Source organism: Arvicanthis niloticus, chromosome 5 (genome assembly GCF_011762505.2).
Source record: "Arvicanthis niloticus isolate mArvNil1 chromosome 5, mArvNil1.pat.X, whole genome shotgun sequence".
Classification (NCBI taxonomy): Eukaryota; Metazoa; Chordata; class Mammalia; order Rodentia; family Muridae; genus Arvicanthis; species Arvicanthis niloticus.
Window position 1 is genome coordinate 9945099 of NC_047662.1, and position 19670 is coordinate 9964768.

The window sequence follows — 19670 nt, forward strand, 5'->3', positions numbered from 1 at the left end:
TGTGGGGGATGGGTTTCAAGACTTCACCTGCCCCATCCCAGACTCAAGTCAGAGGTGCTGAAGTCTTTAATTTTTTATGGCATAGTGTTTGCACACAGTGCACACATATCCTCCAGTAAACTTCAAGTGATCTAGAGATCATAGTTCCACAAAAGTGTGTGGAAGTGGTTGCTAATACTGTATCATTTAGAAGCTAGGGATGAGGAAAGAGTTTGTGCGTGTGACCATAGAAGGCCTGACTACACATCAAATGATCTGGGCTTGGTTGAGTTAGAGGGTGAGCCATGTGTATGTAGAGGGCCAACTATCTTGGCTGTTGTTGTTGTATTATTAAGCTTTATTGTTTGCATGCATCTTCATATTATACTGCTCTTCCATGGTCCTTTTAATTCTGTGTTTGTAAATCCTATGTAGCATTGCTGTTTATTGTCTGATCACACATAAGTTCTCATGCCTTCTCCCTAGTTTCACCCTGGCCTTTCAACCTGGGGCTGCGGGGCAGGAGGAAGGATGCAAGCAGTTTCCCCAGCTGCTGGTACAGGCAGACGCCAATGTTCTGGTGATGCAAGTACCTTAAGTGCTTTTGTGCCATATTTATGTTTTGTTAGGCAGATGACCTATTTATGGGTATCAGTGATAAAGCAAATACTGTAGAGACACTGCAGCATTTCTCATGAGAGATAATTTTGGAGAACTCCATTCTTTGAGTGTTTTACTCTCACTCTATGGCACGCCACTTATTTTCAGTGGAGGAAAACCAGATTCTTTTCTGCCTAAATACATGTCAGGCAGTGAAAGGACCAGCTCTTCCCCATTGCACTGATGGGTCCAGCTCTTCCCCATTGCACTGATGGGTCCAGCTCTTCCCTATTGCACTGATGGGTCCTAGAGAAACATACCCATTGCATGATAGTAGACTGAATATCATTTTCATCCTACTGCTCAAGACATGGTATATTGGTTTTAGACACACTGTACCTGAAATGCGTGAAAGCTGCTTTAAACAGTACTCTTTCTTTTTCTTTCTTTCTTTCTTTCTTTCTTTCTTTCTTTCTTTTTTTCTTTTCTTTTTCTTTTTCTTTTTTTTTTTTTTTGAGACAGGGTTTCTCTGTGTAGCCCTGGCTGTCCTGGAACTCACTCTGTAGACCAGGCTGGCCTCAAACTCAGAAATCCGCCTGCCTCTGCCTCCCAAGTGCTGGGATTAAAGGCGTGCGCCACCACTGCCTGGCCTAAACAATACTCTTTCAAGACAGTTACATTGTCACTGAGTTTAGTTGCACCTGCTATTGTGTAATTGTGCTGAAGCTCTGATTTTTATAACTCTCTCATAGATTGGCAGCCCAAGCAGCAGAACAAGCATCATACACCCGCAGGTTTATGTGAGTACGACTTTCCTGTTGTGTCATCATTGTGCATACTGAGTGTGTGCACTGCATTGAGGCTGTACACAGCTGTGTGTTTCTTGATGGCCAAAGGACTATGTGGCCTGTGTGTAACTGACACTTACCCTACCTTTTCCTGTTAGTGGTTTCCCTGAATTAGTGCACATGGCTGAGGATATTAGTACCTCCAGGGCTTGCTTTCCTTCTCAGCTGAATTATCAGCTTCTCCTGGCTCAGTTGTGTATTTCTATGCTTGGTCCAAAGGCCATGCAAGGAAAATACAAGAGCAGTTAGATTACTCCCCACTGGTGCTTGAGACATCTTTGCAAGATGACATGAACATAATCCAGGCTTTCTTTTCCTTCTTCTTGTGCCTAAGGATCACAGACACTGAAGTTGGACATGTGCCTGTAAGTTATAGTGTATGGTTCTTGGGAGTTAGGCTAGTGGAGGATTGATGGTGATTTCTGACTAGAATGTATTCCTGAAAAACATTTCATAAAGGGGGCTGGGGAAATGGCTCAGAGAATCTGAGTTCAGTTCCCAGCACCATGTCAGACAGCTTGTAATTGCCTGTAACTCCATCTTCCTCTTCTGGCCTCCATAGACACCTTCTGATTGATGGCATCACTCACACAGACATACACCCATCCACATAAATAAAAATAATAATAAAAAAATATTCCAGAAAAGATGGTTGAGTTTTGACTTGGACTTCCCAGCACTTTGGTTTGGAAGCAAAGCACTTTGTTTTATAGCTTAGTAGACCAGTTCTCTTATAGTTCACTCTAATAACAATAAAGGTGGCAGAATGAAGCACTTGCTATCATCTGTTTCTAAGGCAAAGAAGCATGTAAGAGTAGTACTTTTAGAACCTCTGTGGTGTATGTCACGTGGAATTTATTCTTAAATAAATATTTCTGTATGGTAGTTGTACAAAGACTGTTGTGAAATGTGAGTGAACATTCAGAACTTAACATAGCAACTGTAACCCAGCAGCAATGACGAACCACTTCCCTCAGTTATATTGAGTGTCTGAAGACAGGTTCCTGTTTTAAAGGTTGTACATGGTTGTAATCTCAGTACTAGGGAGGTAGAGTCAGAGGTCAGGAGCTCAAGGTCATCCTCAGCTACACAGTGAGTTAAAAGTCAACTGTGGCTATGTGAAAAACAAAACATGAAATCAAACCATTATTATGAAGGAGAACTTTGAGGATTGTGATGATGAAAGTTTAGTTTTAAAGCTCTCCATGTCAGGCAACAGTACATAGTTCTTCAAGGGTGGTTGAGTCACACTGGGAGGAGAAGAAGTCATTTGCTCCGGAACAATGTCTCCTAAACAGACAGGGTTCCTGTACTCTGTGCTTTGCACAGACAGCTCTGAACCTCTACAGGCATTTTCTGTTTTCTTGTGTGTGTCTGGGCAGCGCCCAACCCATTGCTAGTGTTTAAGGAATGCTTTCTCAGTCTTAATTTGGAAGGAAGATGGCACGTGAGAGAAACCAGTTAGTTCCTTGCAAAGTTCTACTTCTTTTTTTATTTTCTCAGGAGATTTGAAAACAAATCGTTCTATGGTTTCTTTATTAGGCCTGGCGGTGTGTGTTTGTTTTTACCACATCACAGGAAACTTGGAAAGTTGAATAGATCATTACCACTATTGAAGTTCTTTGTACTGTGTCTGTAGGCCTGGAGTTAACCCTTCCCCCCTTTCTCTCTTTGTAGAACTAAGGAATGAATCCCAAGCCTCCTGCATGCTACCCAGATAACTCTCCACTGAGCTGTACCTCCAGCCTCACATGTTCTTTTGGGACAAACTTTGTGGTGTTATATCTGAGTAGATCATTTTATAGATGTTTTTGGAGTGGACTCTTTTAAAAATGATTGATTTTTAATTATTTGATGTGTGTGTTTGCCTGCATGTATGTAAATGTGCTGGGTGTGTATCTTGTTACTGAGGAGGCCAAAAGAGGGCAAATCCCCTGGAACTGGAGTTAACAGATAGTTGTGAGCTGCCATGTGGGTGCCCAGAATTGAACCTAGGTCCTCTGGAAGAGTGGCCAGAGAACTTAACTATTGAGACATCTCTCTAGTCCTGGCTTTCCCACCCCCCCACCCCCCCCCTTTTTTTTCTTCCATTGTTGTTGTTTTGAGGAGTCTCATGATAGAGCTCTGGCTGTTCTGGTACTCACTATGTAGACCAGGCTGGCCCTGAACACTTATCTGCCTGCCTCTGCCTCCTGAGTGCTGGGATTAAAGGCATGGGCCATCATGCCCAGCGGTCCTGGCTCTTTTTAAGTGTTCGTGTTTAGCAGTATCTGTGGCCTGCTCGATCATTTAGAGCTGAGAACTGGCTTGGCGTGGAGAATAATGTACTGAAGAGCAATGGTGGCAGCAGTGCTCTTGACTTCCACACTCTGGCGAATCCACATGCCGTGTGTTTTTTCCAGATGCAGCTTTCTCTTTCTCTTTCACAGTTCTCTTCACTCCCGCCTGTGCGGGTGGTGTTTGCAGTCACAATGGAAGGCAGTGCTCGGAAAGTAATCACTGTTCGCTCAGCCCTTATTGTGAAGAACAGACTCGAGATACCGATGGAACTACGGTTGGACAGTCCTTCCGCTCCTGACAGTAAGTAAGGATGGTGCAGAACTATTAGTCACTGTTATTGTGACTCTGTCCAAGATAATGAGTCTTGGTGTGGGGACCATCTCCTGCAAGTGCTAACACTTATTTCTGTGGCAGAGCCGGTGGTGCTTCCTGCCATCATGCCAGGGGACTCGTTTGCTGTGCCCCTACACCTCACTTCTTGGCGGCTGCAGGCCCGACCCAAAGGGCTGGGTGTGTTTTTCTGTAAGGCTCCCATTCACTGGACCAATGTAGTGAAGACTGCAGAGGTCAGCAGCAGCAAGCGGGAGTGCCACTCGATGGACACAGAGAAAAGCCGCTTCTTCAGGTGTGTTGCTGCTGGACTGGATGCCTGGGTGTTGGCTTTCCCCCTGCAGGGGCTCTGCAGACTCTTAGCAAGGCCTCTCTCTATGTTCGCTTCAAACTCTGAGTTCACCTTCTTTAAATTCTTGAGTTAAAGTTTGTGGAAGGAAGAACACCTAGTGCATTGGTCTGCACAAAGAGAGCAGGTTTTGGAAAGGAAAGAACAGACCAAAACCCACCCAGCTCCTGGGTCTAAACTGGGAAGCCAAATCCTGAGGCTGAGGTTTCTCCTAAGGAATAATTTTAAAGTATCTTAGGTAAAAATTCAGGTTCACACATCTGATACTGACTTTCTTGAGCATGATGACAAATTGCTTCACCATTTAAACCTGTGTTGTCTCTGTAGCATGTGACAACATCTTCCTGGGATCAGTGTTGGAAGAGATACTGGATTGCTGCTTTTAGGCTCTCAGAGATTTAAGACTTTAAGCCCTATTCAGACCTGCTTTACTTTTCATATAGTGAAAATGTTTTTTTGTTTGTTTGTTTGTTTGTTTGTTTGTTTGTTTTTCCTGCTGGAGAAAAGCTAATTCCACTATTATGGGCCAAATTTACAACAAGTTTTATTAAATATTAAATACTGACCTAGAGATGTGCTCTGTTCAGGATCATTCCCTGGAATTTCCCAGCTGAAAATGGCCCTGAGCCGTGATCTACAGGGGTTTGTAAGGACAAACCTATAAGACACCATACTTTCACGTGAAGTTTTGTTCTTCTCCAAGAACTTCAATTCCCAGAATTCTGGGGAAGTTGCCTGGTCTCTGGGCAGGTAGGGCTTACAGGTCAATTTTGGACATTAGACCAACTAGCTTGTTTTAATTGGCATATGCACAGTGAATACCTTGCCTAGTAATTCCAGATTGTATATTACTTTCAAGTATGTGTGGAACGTTCTTCAAGAGAGGCCATTTTGGGGGGCCATAAAATCAATAAGTCAATAAATACTTAAAAATTGAAATCATAAGACTGAAATCCTGACCATAATAGATTTGGATTAAATCAACAGCAATAAGATTCCTAGACAACCCTAAAATATTTGGGAATCAAACAATGTACTTCTAAATAATTTTTGGGCCAAAGGAGAAATTACAAAGGAAATTAGAAAATATTTTGAGTTGAACAACAATAAAAATAGTAATAATACAGACATGTCAAAAAATGGGGAATACTATAAAAGCAGTTCCTATGAAAAAGCTACAGTTTAATGTTCTAAAAGAAAATACAAGTATATATGAAATTACCCATTTAGCCTTGAAAAGATCATAAAAGAATGAAAGAAAGCTAATAGAAGCCAGGCGCAAAGACACAAATCTGTAAGCCTAGCAGTTGAGACATCAAGGGCAGAAGGTCAATAGTTCAAGGCCATCCTCAGCTATCTTGTGAGCTTGAGGTTGGCTTGGGCTACTTGAGACTCTGTGTTACCCAGAACCAAACACAGACACACACACACACACACACACACACACACACACACACACACACACACAGAGAGAGAGAGAGAGAGACAGAGACAGAGACAGAGACAGAGACAGAGACATAGAAACAAAAGCTAATAAAGACAAATAGAAAACAATTATTATCAAAATTGGATTTTATAATGATTCTTCTTAAGATAGATAACTTTCTAGCCAGACTGACTAGGGGGAAATAAAAGAAAAAAATTACCAATAAAATAAAAGTGATGTTAAAGTAGGCATGGTGGCTCAGACCTGTAATCCCAAGACTCCTGATGATGCAGGAGAATTTTGAGTTTGGAGCCTGTTTAGGCTACATAACTATTTAAAAAAAAAAAAAAAAAAAATGGAAGAGACTAGCCTACCACTTCCCAACTACTCCCTCATGCCAAACAAATGAAACATTACTGCCCATCCAACAGATGTGAAGACAAATGAGACATTACTACCCACCCAATAGATGTGAAAAGTATTGCAAAGGAAGGAATGTGCATTTGTGTTGCCAGATCTGCCTGGGATTAGATAACCTGTCAGGGGCCTTGACCCTGAAGAAGACTACATCTCCCTTTCTCAATAGTCATTGATTGTCTATAGCTCTTCACCCAGGATGGGGCCTCATTTGAGTTTCCTCATCCACACTGCCATGTCACTTGCCATTTTCTAGATTTTGTTTAAGCATGAATTCCTCTTCTTGGGAGGGAATTAAGTTCAATTAGGTAGTTTTTGGAGTTCCTCAGGATATAAGTGCCAGTACTGCACCTACCTTTAGGAGAATCTTGACATTTTTGTCATGTTGTGGTTTGTAGCTTTATACCTGTATCAAGTTAACAATTAAGGAAGAGAGACAGCACTAAAGATGTTTGAAAAAGTTATAGGGAATCATACTATTTTTCTTACTTAAAACTACATATAGTGTGTGTGTGTGTGTGTGTGTGTGACTATTGCTTCTCATAGTACCTGAAAGAACTATGCAAGCTGACAAGGGAGAAAAGTAATCAACAGTTGTATCCAGGTGTAAAGCTACAAACCACTACGTGACCAAAATGTCAAAACGTCAGAATAACATGAACATAAGCATTTGTTTATTTTAAACTTACAAAATAAGTACAAGCACAGTATGGTGAGTTCTAGCACACCCTTGCCTACAACTGTGTAGGGAGACTAAATATAAATAGATGAATGAACACAGAATCATAATTGGTGAAATACAATATCACATATTTTAGTCATGCTGTCAACTGTTAATCCTGAGATTGCTGGAGAAAAAAACCCCAACACAGAGTAGTATATACCACGTGACCCCACTTGTATGTAGTTCCTGAGCAGGCATGTCTGATAAAAGGGATTGCTTGAATGGCTGGGAGAACACACCTGTTAGAAAGTTAGTGAGGGCACATTGGGAGTAGTCTTTAACTTGTTTTGAGTGATGGTTACATATGAGTATGTAATGGCCAAAGCCCATTAAACCCCAGTATGCAAAACCTCTACATTTTACTGTGAGCTACATCTCAGTAGATATATTTTCATTGAAATTTGTCTGACTGAGCTGAACCATTTTTTCATTATTTAGCTGGAGAGAAATATTGTAGTTCTTAATTCAGGCTGATAGTTTTCATGTGGTTTGTCTTACAGGTTTTGTGTGGCCATAAAGAAGGAGAATTATCCAGATTACATGCCCTCAAACATATTTTCTGACAGTGCAAAACAGATTTTCAGACAGCCTGGGCATACCATATACCTCCTACCAACAGTGGTCATCTGCAACTTGCTCCCTTGCGAGATTGACTTCTATGTGAAAGGAATGCCAATTAATGGGACCCTGAAACCTGGCAAAGAGGCAGCCCTCCCCACAGCTGATACATCTCAGAACATTGAACTGGGTAAGGCTGCCTTAGCATCATTTGTAGTAATCCTATAAAAAATACCAGGGAATATTTGTGAGCATTCTGAGCCCCTTGTAGAAATCAAGTTGCATGTAAAATCTCAAGTGAACCAACTCAGAGCCAAGGACTTAGCTAGGAAGCAATCAACAGAGCGTTCTTTCTTGTGTGTGGATATAGGGAGTGGTTCCATCCTTTCACACCATGTGTATTCCTAGCTGTAGAGTGGGAAGAGGCAAATGTTTGTACGCACTCAGGTCTTCAGACAGAAGGCAGGCTCTTGACCTGTGCCCTCATGTAATCCTTACAGCATCACTTTTTTGTCCTGTTTTATTGATGTAGAGATGAAAGTTGCAGTGTTTATTACATTAAGTAATGTTCCTTTGTAAGGGTCAGGGTAGAGACTAGCCAAGCAGACATCAGTGAGCACAACCCTATCAAAGCCTTCAAGCAACTCTAGGAGTAGAATAGTAAACTTAAGTTTACTTAAGGGGTTAAATCACATTTTCATCACTGGATATGAACCTCAGCACTCAGAAGACAGAGGCAGGCAGATGTCTGAGTTCAAGCCCAGCCTGGTCTGTAGAGCAAGTTCCAGGACAGTCAGGGCCACACAGAGAGAAATGCTGTTTAAAAAATAATGATATAAAGAACACTACACATGTTCATCATGCTGTACAGAGTTCTTAATTGGACAAGTGGACTCTAGGTTGCTTCATATTTGTTCTTAGCCAACAAGATGAAAGAGGCCTTGGGGTTTCAACTTTGTAGATCCTTAGTGATTTCTCTAAAAGAACTCCAGTTAACTTCTGTTATAGGGTATTTTTGACAAATTTAAGTGCATGTTCAGAAAAGCCAATGTCTTGTACCTTTAGGGGTGTCCCTGGAAAACTTTCCGCTCTGTAAAGAATTGCTCATCCCACCTGGGACGCAGAACTACATGGTCAGAATGCGACTCTATGACATCAACCGTCGGCAGCTCAACCTCACCATCCGCATTGCTTGTCGCGCAGAAGGATCCTTAAAGATCTTCATTTCTGCACCATATTGGCTAATCAACAAGACAGGTAGGTATACACTAGACCATTCAAGTAGACCTTTGACATGGGAACTTGGACACCTTTGCTTAGCTGTCTAACTGGAGCCATTGCAGACAGATGGCTCTAGCTGTCTGATCTGTTCAGTCTTCCTACTATGTATAACCATGTCAAGGTGCTCACTAGAGGGTCTTCAAACAATGCTCTGGGCCCACTGATGAACTCCCTCTACTGCTTCCCCAAGCCGATTGTCCCCTTTAGCTGTTTGCATGTTTTATGGGTAGACTGGGTGGGAATGATATAAACTTTTCCCTCCTTCCTAAAGGGTTACCACTGATCTTCAGACAGGACAATGCAAAGACAGATGCTGCAGGCCAGTTTGAGGAGCATGAGTTGGCACGGAGCCTGAGCCCTCTCCTGTTCTGCTATGCTGACAAAGAACAGCCAAACTTGTAAGTGTGGCTATGTATGGGAGGGGTAGTGAGCTAGCGTGGGTGGGAGATCAGCAAGGCCAGAAACTACCTGTTTAAGTAGAACTGTCCTGCAGCCCACAGGCCTGGCTTGGAAGCAGTGGAATCCTAACTTAATAGGATTAAAACAAAACAAAACAAAAGCCCTAAGTTATATGTTATTTGATACTGAAAATAAACCATTGGTGAGTTTGTATGAAAGGGAGTTCTGGTTTGTTGAAGTAGGACTCTTATTTGTAACTGTGCCATGGAAGAGGAACTGGGCATTCCCCTCTCTTCTGCCATCTTCTTTCTGCTAGAAGCTCTGTGCCCTGGAGAGGAGTGGCATTAGTGAGGAGACAGTCTGTCCTTGGTGAAGTCTTCAGCCCATGGATCCAGCTTATGCTGTTTATGGGAGGGTTGCAAATCCCAAATGTGCTGTGGCACCATCTCAAAATTCATGGGAGTCTGCAGGTGGGGTATTACTTATGAGGTTAAGTGAGGTGTCTCTTTAAGGCACGTAGGGACATTAATTGACTTTTGTTGCTTTTGGCATTCTGTTTTCCTCAGGAGTTTATAGCCCTAATCTAACAATGATGGAGGTGTTCCATATTTCTAACCATTATCTGTAGGGTAGTGCTGAATCCTCACGTGAAGGTCCCCAGTGTACTCCCATGGATGCAGATGTTTGTACCACACCATCCTAAGTCTAGACAAGGCTTGTGGTTAGTCAGAGTTGTGGCTATTGGAGGAGACACAGCCAGACATGTGACACATCCAGGAGTCTCTCTCCTCAGAGGCATAGAGATGGCGTTACCTGCCGAAGGCCACATTGTGGTAGAGTTGGAGCACATGTTCTGGAGTTGTCTACAGGTCTCTGATGAGACCCCAGCTACTTTATCAGTGCCCTACCATTGTGATCATACTGGTTTCTGGAAAGACATCCCCCAGCTGTCTCACCTTACAGTGTTTGCTCGGGGTTTTTCCCTGAGTTTTTGGATTTTAAGGAAGAAGATTGTAGCATGTGGCTGGCTTATGGAAAGTACTGACATTTTCTCCCAAAGGGCTTCCTGCAGTTCTCAGTCATTCCACACACTGCTGTGCTGTGGCTACCTCTGGAGTTAATTCCTCTGGAGTTAATTGACTGGCTGTGCTTGGGGTTCACAGTGGATAGGGTTGAAAGTCAGTGTGAGAGACCTAATCGGGTGGCAGTCACAGTGTTTCCTTGTTAGAGTCTGTTGTGCAGGTATCCATGTTTGCTCCTCTTCCCACCACAGCTGTACCATGAGAATTGGAAGAGGGATTCATCCAGAAGGCATGCCTGGCTGGTGTCAGGGCTTCTCCCTGAATGGTGGTAGTGGTGTCCGAGCTTTGAAAGTCATCCAACAAGGAAACCGCCCAGGTCTCATCTACAACATTGGTGAGTTATGTTTGGGGCTGAGGGAGGATTGGGATCATTGGCCAAAGACCCCAGGCCTCCATGAGTAAAACAGCTAGCTGTGCATGTCGGCCTGGCAGCAAGGACAGGGTTTTTGATTTGACTATGGTCATATGTCTCCTCTCTGAGTGCTGAATTGATCTCTATATACATGTGGTCTCTGAAACACTTCCCCCACAACCCCCGGGGAATAATAAAACACTTAAAACGCTTCCATCTTCTGAGTGTCCCCACACATTAACTCAAACTTAGAAACCCTGAGCAGGTCAGGAGGATTCGCCTGGGACTGAAGTAGAGAGTTTGAGTGACAGTCCAGATGCATTGGGCAGTAAGAGAAGCAGAGAAGTGCAGAAGCAGGACATTGGTGTGTGAATTTGAGACAGGATACAATAAAATGTACCCAGGGATGTCATCATCAGAAAGCCCCCAACTTGCTTGTCTTCCTGTTTGTGGCAAGGAGCATTCTGTACCCATGTCCCTCAGAGCTACCTGAGGACACATAGAAGACTTTGAAGGTTCAGGGTCAGTTGGATTTAAGTATTCTTCAGGTTTAATATGTTAGCAATGAGTCTTTGTAATAAATCATTTCCAGAGACTTCACAGCTATATTTACCTAGACCAGAACTGCCTGGTCCTATAGAACTTTCTGTAGTTCTGGGAGTGCCCTGCCTGGTACAGTAGCACAAGCTACATGCAGCACCTGAGTGCTACTTCCTGAGAAAGATGCTTGTGTAACCAAGGGAGGCAGCAGCTTTTTGTTTTAGTCAACTTTTTTTTTTTTTTTAAGATTTATTTATTTTGTATGAGTGTATTGCATTCTTTATAGCATGTGTACCATGTTCATATGTAGTGCCCAGCAAGGCCAGAAGTGGTTGTAGGAGTCTCTAGAACGGTGTGCACTGTTGGTGTTGATCTACAGTTTTGTGGGATGAAGAACTATGATGGTCCAGTTTGTTCTGAATCCTACAGAAAATGGGGTAGTTTAATCTTGAGGGTTTAAAAAATTTATTTATTTATTTATTTATTTTGAACGTGTGTGTGTGTGTGTGTGTGTGTGTGTGTGTGTGTGTGTGTGTGTGTGACACACATGCATTAGGACACAGGTTGCTAGAGTTTGGTTCTTTCCTTCCATCATGTGGGGCTTGAGAATTGAACTCTGGTTGTCAGTTGTGGAGGCAATCACTGATAGCTGCTGAGCCATCTTGGCTACTTGAGGATTCTTGAGAGAGGAATTGTCCAGGTGTAGTTTCGTTTTCAGATTGCTTAACTTCGGTTTGTATTCGGCTCCCATTCAAACTGCCTCCTTGCTGTGGACATAAAGATCCTAAAAAGAAGCCAGCTTGATTTGAGCTGAAGAGAGTATTCTCACATTTGTCTGCTCCACCCCTTAACTTGGCAAAGGCTGCCTCATGCTGGGCTTGGCTTTCTGCTGGCTGTCTTGCCCTTAATTTATTTTCCAAAACAAGGTACCCAGATTGGCAGGAAGCTATGTTCGGGACAGATTTGGGAAAGGAAAGGAATAAAAGTTAATCCTTCTAGCACAGCTCCTGCTAAGAGCCACAGAGTTGTGGCAGATAAGCAAGTGGAGCAATGAGTACACATGTAAGTGTGCATGCATGTGTTACCATGTCTGCAGGAGCAGCCATGAGTGCATGTGTAACCATGTCTGCAGGAGCAGCCATGAGTGCATGTGTAACCATGTCTGCAGGAGCAGCCATGAGTGCATGTGTTACCATGTCTGCAGGAGCAGCCATGAGTGCATGTGTTACCATGTCTGCAGGAGCAGCCATGAGTGCATGTGTAACCATGTCTGCAGGAGCAGCCATGAGTGCATGTGTAACCATGTCTGCAGGAGCAGCCATGAGTGCATGTGTAACCATGTCTGCAGGAGCAGCCATGAGTGCATGTGTTACCATGTCTGCAGGAGCAGCCATGAGTGCATGTGTAACCATGTCTGCAGGAGCAGCCATGAGTGCATGTGTTACCATGTCTGCAGGAGCAGCCATCAATGCATGTGTTACCATGTCTGCAGGAGCAGCCATGAGTGCATGTGTTACCATGTCTGCAGGAGCAGCCATGAGTGCATATGTAACTATGTCTGCAGGAGCAGCCATCAATGCATGTGTAACCATGTCTGCAGGAGCAGCCATCAATGCATGTGTAACCATGTCTGCAGGAGTAGCCATGAGTGCATATGTAACTATGTCTGCAGGAGCAGCCATGAGTGCATGTGTTACCATGTCTGCAGGAGCAGCCATGAGTGCATGTGTTACCATGTCTGCAGGAGCAGCCATGAGTGCATATGTAACTATGTCTGCAGGAGCAGCCATCAATGCATGTGTAACCATGTCTGCAGGAGTAGCCATGAGTGCATATGTAACTATGTCTGCAGGAGCAGCCATCAATGCATGTGTAACCATGTCTGCAGGAGCAGCCAGGAGTGCATGTGTAACCATGTCTGCAGGAGCAGCCATCAATGCATGTGTAACCATGTCTGCAGGAGTAGCCATGAGTGCATGTGTAACCTTGCAGTAGCTGTTAACATGTGTGCTAGGAGAGTTCTTTTCAGATCTGTCATCCGAGTTCTATTGTTCTTCCAAGTAAAGGTGTAGAAGGATGGTCCAAGATAGGATCTCGGTCAGGTTTGTTACATTTGTGTATGTGTTGTCAAAGCAATCTCTGAACTCCTAGTTTTACAACCAGCTTTCTCTTGGGACTGTTCACAGCACAATCCCAAACAGAAAAGCTGGGGACATGCACCTTGAAAACAAAGGATTTTGTGTGTATCTTTCATCTCAGCTCAATTTATTGGGGGTCTACTAGGGCAAACTAAGATGGAAGGGAAACACAAAGTCCACCTTTTTTCAGAATTAGAGTGTCTGTGCTGCTCTGGCTGACTATTTGTACTTGCTTGACCTGTATTTTTTTTTTTTTAATTGTCATCAGATTTTACAAGGCAGCTCAGTGTGACTTCAATTTCTTTATGTGAAACTTGTTTTGCGATTTTTTTTAATGAATAAATAAATCCTAGCATCAAATATAAGTTGAATTAGTAAGTAGAGAAGACCTGTTTTTTTTATTGTTTATTCAGGGTAAAGAAACGAGGAGTAAAAGGATATTGGAACTGCCCCTGAAACTTTTAAACATTTATATATTTATTTGTTTTGTGTATTTGCCATGGTGAAGTTCAGAGGACAAGTTGTAGGAGTGTGTTCTCTCTTTCTACATTCTGAGTTCCAGGGGTCAAACTCAGGTTGTCAGACTTAGTGGCAAACACCTATAACCACTTAGCCATCTTGCCAGCTCTCCTCCTTAAGACTTTCTAAAGCCTAAATGGGAATGAGGAAGAATACATTGTGAACAATTGATATGTCCATTCCATTCTGGAAAGGCTTCATACCTTCTCCAGGTGCCATACTTGTTTGCTCAGAAGAACTAAAGGATTAGGAAGGCTATTCATTTCTGTCAGACCAAGAATTTTCTGCCATGATTAATCAATGAAATGGTTCTTGTCATTTATAGGTATTGATGTCAAGAAAGGCCGAGGTCGCTATATTGACACTTGTATGGTCACCTTTGCCCCTCGTTACCTATTAGATAATAAATCATCTCACAAGCTTGCATTTGCACAAAGGGAATTTGCTCGGGGACAGGTAAGCAGTTTGTTTTGACAAATGCCCAGAGCTTGTTTAGTAACATGGAGTTTAATGTTGAGGCTTACCTCTCCTAAGACTATGTGTTATGTTGTGAGTGACCCAATAGCTTCTGCTTAGGATAAGGCTCAGAGTAGGCACTTTGCTAGAAAGGTATGTGACTTGTTCAGGTATTGAGTAGACTCACTAAAGCCCGTGATTTGTGTGTCTCAGGGAACGGCCAATCCCAATGGCTACATTTCCACCTTGCCTGGATCTAGTGTGGTCTTCCACTGGCCGCGCAATGACTACGATCAGCTGTTGTGTGTCAGGTTGATGGACATTCCCAATTGTATTTGGTCTGGAGGCTTTGAAGTTAATAAGAATAATTCCTTCCATATCAACATGAGGTAAGTCTGATGCTTGAAAGAGACCAACATTGCTTTGTTTGAGGCACATTAATTTTACACACACATACACACATATACACACAAAGTGGACTTGTGAAATTATGGCTCAAATATAGTTCTTAGAACTTGTAACATTCCAGGGAAGTATGAGCATTTTGGTGGTATAAGTTATAGAGGTTTTGGCAGCTTTAAGCGATGAATACAATTCTGTGCTTTGTGATGGTAACTCTGTTTGTCCTTGTGCATTTGAATGTTCTCTGGTGGTGTTCTGGTAAATTATCTGGCCTTCAAGTTTCATTGCTGTTACTGTGATAAAATATTCAGACAAAAAAAAAAAAAAAAAACTTGAGGAAGAAAGTGATTTATTTCGGTTTATACTTTCAGGTCACAGTCCAAAATAGTGGAGAAGTTAAAGCTGGAACTCCAAACAGCTTGTCACATCACATCCACAGCCAAGAGCAGTGGGGAGTGTGGCGGGGGGGGGGGGCGGGGTAGAGAAATGAATGTGTGCATGCTCACCTGCTTATTACATGTGCTTAGCTTTGTTTGCCCACCGCCATATAGTTCAGGGTCCTTTGCCTAGGGAATGCTACTACCACAATGGGTTAGGTCTTCTCATATTGATTCACTAAATTAAGACATTCCCTACAGAGGTAGCCACAGGTCAACCAATGTGAGACAATCCTTCAATCAGATTTTATTCCCAGGTGATTTTTGGTTATGTCAAGTTGACAAACCTAAATATAATATCTTCTTTGCTTTCCCCAGGGAGCCTCAGGTCCTTGTTAGAAAAACCAACCACATTCAGGATGACTTAATTTCCTTCCAGTTTTATCAAATGCTTTTATTATTGTTGTTGTTGTATATTTTGCAGTGTATACTAAACCTCCAGTTTAGTATACATGCTTAGTGAGCACTTTGCCACTGAGAGCATGTTCCTAGCCCCATCGAAAAACAACAGGGTTTTGGTTTTTTGTTTTGTTTTTGTTTGTTTGTTTGTTTGTTTGTTTTATCTTGAGACTAGTTTTTTTTGCGGGGTTGTTCAGCCTGACCATGAACTTCTTGGCCACAGTGATAACCCTTATTGACCATACCCTGGACCAGCCAGTGTACATTCACTTTGTTACTACACCTGTGAGGGTGTCTGCAACCACCAAGGCCAACAGAGTAAGGATCGGAGGCAGGCAAGAAGGGAGTTTTGTTCAACACTACTTAATAGTTGGTATTGATTCAAATTACTTCCGAGTAGTTTATCTTAGGCATATTGAAGTACAGCACAATTTGGTGAAAAATTTCCAGGTTATAATTAACTCAGTCTGTGTGAACAGTAAAGCTTAAGACTTGACTACATCAAAACTCTTTGTAAGGTACATATAACATCTTCCATAAAGATAGTTTCTGTAGATTGACAAGCTCATAATAACGGCCTGGGGGAAAGAGCTCGTGTGGCCTCAGCCACACAGATAGCAAAAAGGTCACTAGGCTCTCAGCCTTCTGGGCAGATAACGGGTTATATGCAACCCTCACTTTGAAGAAACAGCCCCGTGTGTTCAGCATTCCTGGTTCCCCAAGTGCTTATCTTTGAGCACAGAGACCTCTGTGTCTTGCTCACACACCCCTTGGCCAGCCTGTCCCCACTCACAGTGCTGCATACTTCTAACCAGCCAGTTTACACACTGATGCACACAGGTGTTAAAGGATCTTTTATTCTCCTGTAGTAGTTGTTGTCTCTGAGGCTCACTGCCTCTAGCTACTAACCTAGGCATAGCCCTGAAAAGTTCTATAGTCTATACAATCTAATCCAGGCCTAGAATATTTTTAGCCTCTGAGACTTTCTGCTAAATAAGCTCACCTGTTCTTGTTCTTTCTGAGCTCTGGCAGCCTGGTTCAATGCACTTGTTTAGTTAGGCTCAATCTCTTCTTCAAACTGCCTGATTCAATCTAGCTTCTCTCTCAGCCTTTGAGTGAATTACTCTGCTTGGCCTGAAAATAACCCTAGCAATCTGTTCTAATCTTCTGGCTCCTTCTCATTCTCTGGCTCCTTCGTTCTTCACCTGTGTCTAGCTTATTCTCTCTTCAACCTGTCTCTGTACAACTCTCCTGGTAAAACCACCTCCTCTCTTTCTCTGCACTGCCCCTCAAGTTGCTTCCTTTTCCTCTCCTTGTGAGAGTTGGGCATATTCTATTCTGTCAAATCTTTCTCTGATTCATCACTTTATCTGCCACTCAATTAGACATCACTTTGAAACATGAGTGCTTCCTTCTATAAACTAACAAACTAAGGGAGTGTCTGTATTACAGCTGGAAGGACTAAAGGTGTGACTAAGGGCTGAGCCACACCACAGTTAGAAACAAGGTTTTTTTTTCAGTAAATAACACAATCTTGGAGTTCACAGTGTGATCAAATATCCTGCAACTCAGGGAGCCTCGAGAGCAGCGGTTCTCAACCTTCCTAATGCTGTAACCCTTTAATACAGTTCTTCATGTTGTGCTGACCCTAGAGCATAAAATTATTTCATTGCTACTTCATAACAGTAATTTTGCTACTATTATGAATCATAATGTAAATATCTGTGTCTTCTGATGGTCTTAGGTGATCCCTGTGAAAGGGTTGGTAGACTCTCAAAGACCACTGCTTCATCTCCTGTAAAACTCAGACTCTACACCAATTGAATAACTCCCTGTTTCCTTTGCCCCAGTCCTTGGCAGCCTCCATTCTACATGGTATATCTAGAAATTGGACTAGTCAAGAACATGTATTAGTGGAAATGTACAGCATGTCTCTGTTTGTTGACTATCTTCTTTTAGTTAGGATAATATTCTTTAAGGTTCATTGGTGTGGCATGGGTCACCAGTTTCTTCCTTAAAAACACTGAATAGCATCCCGTCATATGTCTGTTCCACATTTTGTTTATCTATCTGCTGGTGGTTCCACTTTTTGGTTCCTACTTTGAGCACAGATGTGCACATGTACATTCCAGACCCTGGTTTCTGTTCTTTTGTGTCTAGACACAGAATATAATCATTAGATCATATGGGGGTGTTTGTTTGTTTTGAGACAGGGTCTCACTCTGTATAGCCATGCCTAGCCTGCAATTTTCTATATAGATCAGGCTCGCCTTGAACTCATAAAGATCTGCTTGACTCTCTGTCTTCTGAGTTCTAGAAATAAAAGTATGTGCCATCATGCCCACCTGTAATTTTATTTTATTTTTCTTTAATTCAAGGTTTTACTGTGTTGTCCAGGATATTCTTGAAATGGGAGCTCCAACAGTCTTCCCACCTCAGCCTTCTGAGTGGCCAGGATTGCAGATATAGATCACTGGCTTTATCATTTTTAATCTTTTAAGGCCATGCAATGCTGTATTGTCTTAGGGATATAGCATTTTAGTTTACTGTGAACTGTGGCTGGGGACTTCAGTTTCTCCACAGCTTTACCAACACGTACCATTTCCTTTTGGGATATCCATAATGGCTACTCCACTCCAGGCTCTCAGACATGCCAACAGATGCTGTGCTACTGAGCCCCTTGCCCTCATGATGGCACTGATTGCTCCAGTGGTCGTTTCCTGTTTTAGTGGCCATTTGTCTGCCTTCACGGGATCTTCTGCCCACTTGTGAGCTGGTTGTCGCTCCTTTGGGTGTTTGCCCTGACCAGGCCTGTGACTTAGTCTCCTAGTCGCCTGTTGATGCTACTGCTGTCTGCTGGGAGAGTGCTGTTGTGGAGTCAGTTCATTGCTTCTTTGGTTGCTTCATGGCACTTAATTTTTTGTTTGTTTGTTTGTTTGTTTGTTTGTTTTGTTTGCTTTATGGTTCTATAGTCTTGGCTCTTGTGTGTGGTGTACCTGTGAGGATCCACTTGTCACCAGTGGTCATGTTCAGCTTGTGTGTGGTGTACCTGTGAGGATCCATTTGTCACCAGTGGTCATGTTCAGCTTCTCCAGGATGTTGGAAGGCATTTGGCAGTCCTCACAAGGGCTCTTTTTCTAGGCTTCCCATTCGTTCACTGGCCTGTCTGTGTGCTAGCATCAGTGTTGATAGCTGTAGCTTTATAGCACCTTTTGAAATGAGCAGCAAGAGACCTTCAGCTTGGTTTTGGTGGCTCTTTTGTTCAGAATTCCTGAGATCTGTAGAAATTTTATGATTTTTTTTTAAATTTCTGCTAAAAACATGCTTTTTGGGAGCCATTCATTAGACTGGGATTAAACATGATTACTTTTAAAAGGTGAGGGTAGGGTGGAAAGGAAGGTGTGTGCCTCATGTTAATCCTTTAAAAAATGGCTTCAATGTGTATTCTAAGCTACCGCGTGACCAGTGCCATCCATTTCTTTTCCTTTCCCCAGTGTTTCATCTGGAAACAATTTGAATGGGAAGTCTCAGGAACAGTACAGGGAGCCTCTTCCATCTCACACCTCCACTGATGTCAACATTTTGCTAAGTCCTACTTCCATCCCTTCCTCCCTCCCTCCCTCTCCCCACACCCGCTCAGTGGATTTGAGCATGGGCGAGCACGCTTTGCTGAAGTGTAGGAAAATAAGTTGAAGTCATCATGATACTTGAGCTGTATTAAATCCAGCACCTACCACAAATAATGGTTATGATATGTATCTAGGGAGATATCTTTGTTTTTAAAACAAATAATAATACTATGACTATGATACCATGAATACACATGCAAGGAATTTAGTACCTGCACAATGGTTCTAATAGATAATCTGTTCAGACTGAATGAGTGGTCAAGTTGCCCTTCAGTGCAGCCCAGTCTTCCTGGTCTGGGATCTGGTCAGCAGTCATGTATTTAATGTAGCTACAAAAACTTTCCCTCTTGTAGTGGGGAGCTGGTCCACCTGTCCCTCTTGTCTGTCAGCCAGTGGTGTTTGTCAGTTGCTTCCATGGTGCTGTCATGTAGGACATGTTCTTTTCTGTATTTGGATGCTGGTGCCTTGTATGCAGTCAGTCCTTTGCGTGAATAGTTCCAGCTTATGTGATCAGTGCGTCCCCTT

The 19670-nt window shown here is 42.7% G+C and overlaps 1 protein-coding gene across 1 annotated transcript in view; it reads left to right on the forward strand.

The window, feature by feature from the left end:
• Vps13d (vacuolar protein sorting 13 homolog D) overlaps nucleotides 1-19670 on the forward strand; it is a 227482-nt gene that overhangs the window by 92147 nt on the left and 115665 nt on the right. The window contains 9 exon segments of the mRNA XM_034502521.2: nucleotides 1332-1379; nucleotides 3857-4007; nucleotides 4122-4332; nucleotides 7454-7701; nucleotides 8577-8768; nucleotides 9064-9190; nucleotides 10465-10607; nucleotides 14148-14278; nucleotides 14492-14667. Of these exon segments, the coding sequence (XP_034358412.1) occupies nucleotides 1332-1379; nucleotides 3857-4007; nucleotides 4122-4332; nucleotides 7454-7701; nucleotides 8577-8768; nucleotides 9064-9190; nucleotides 10465-10607; nucleotides 14148-14278; nucleotides 14492-14667 (1427 nt within the window).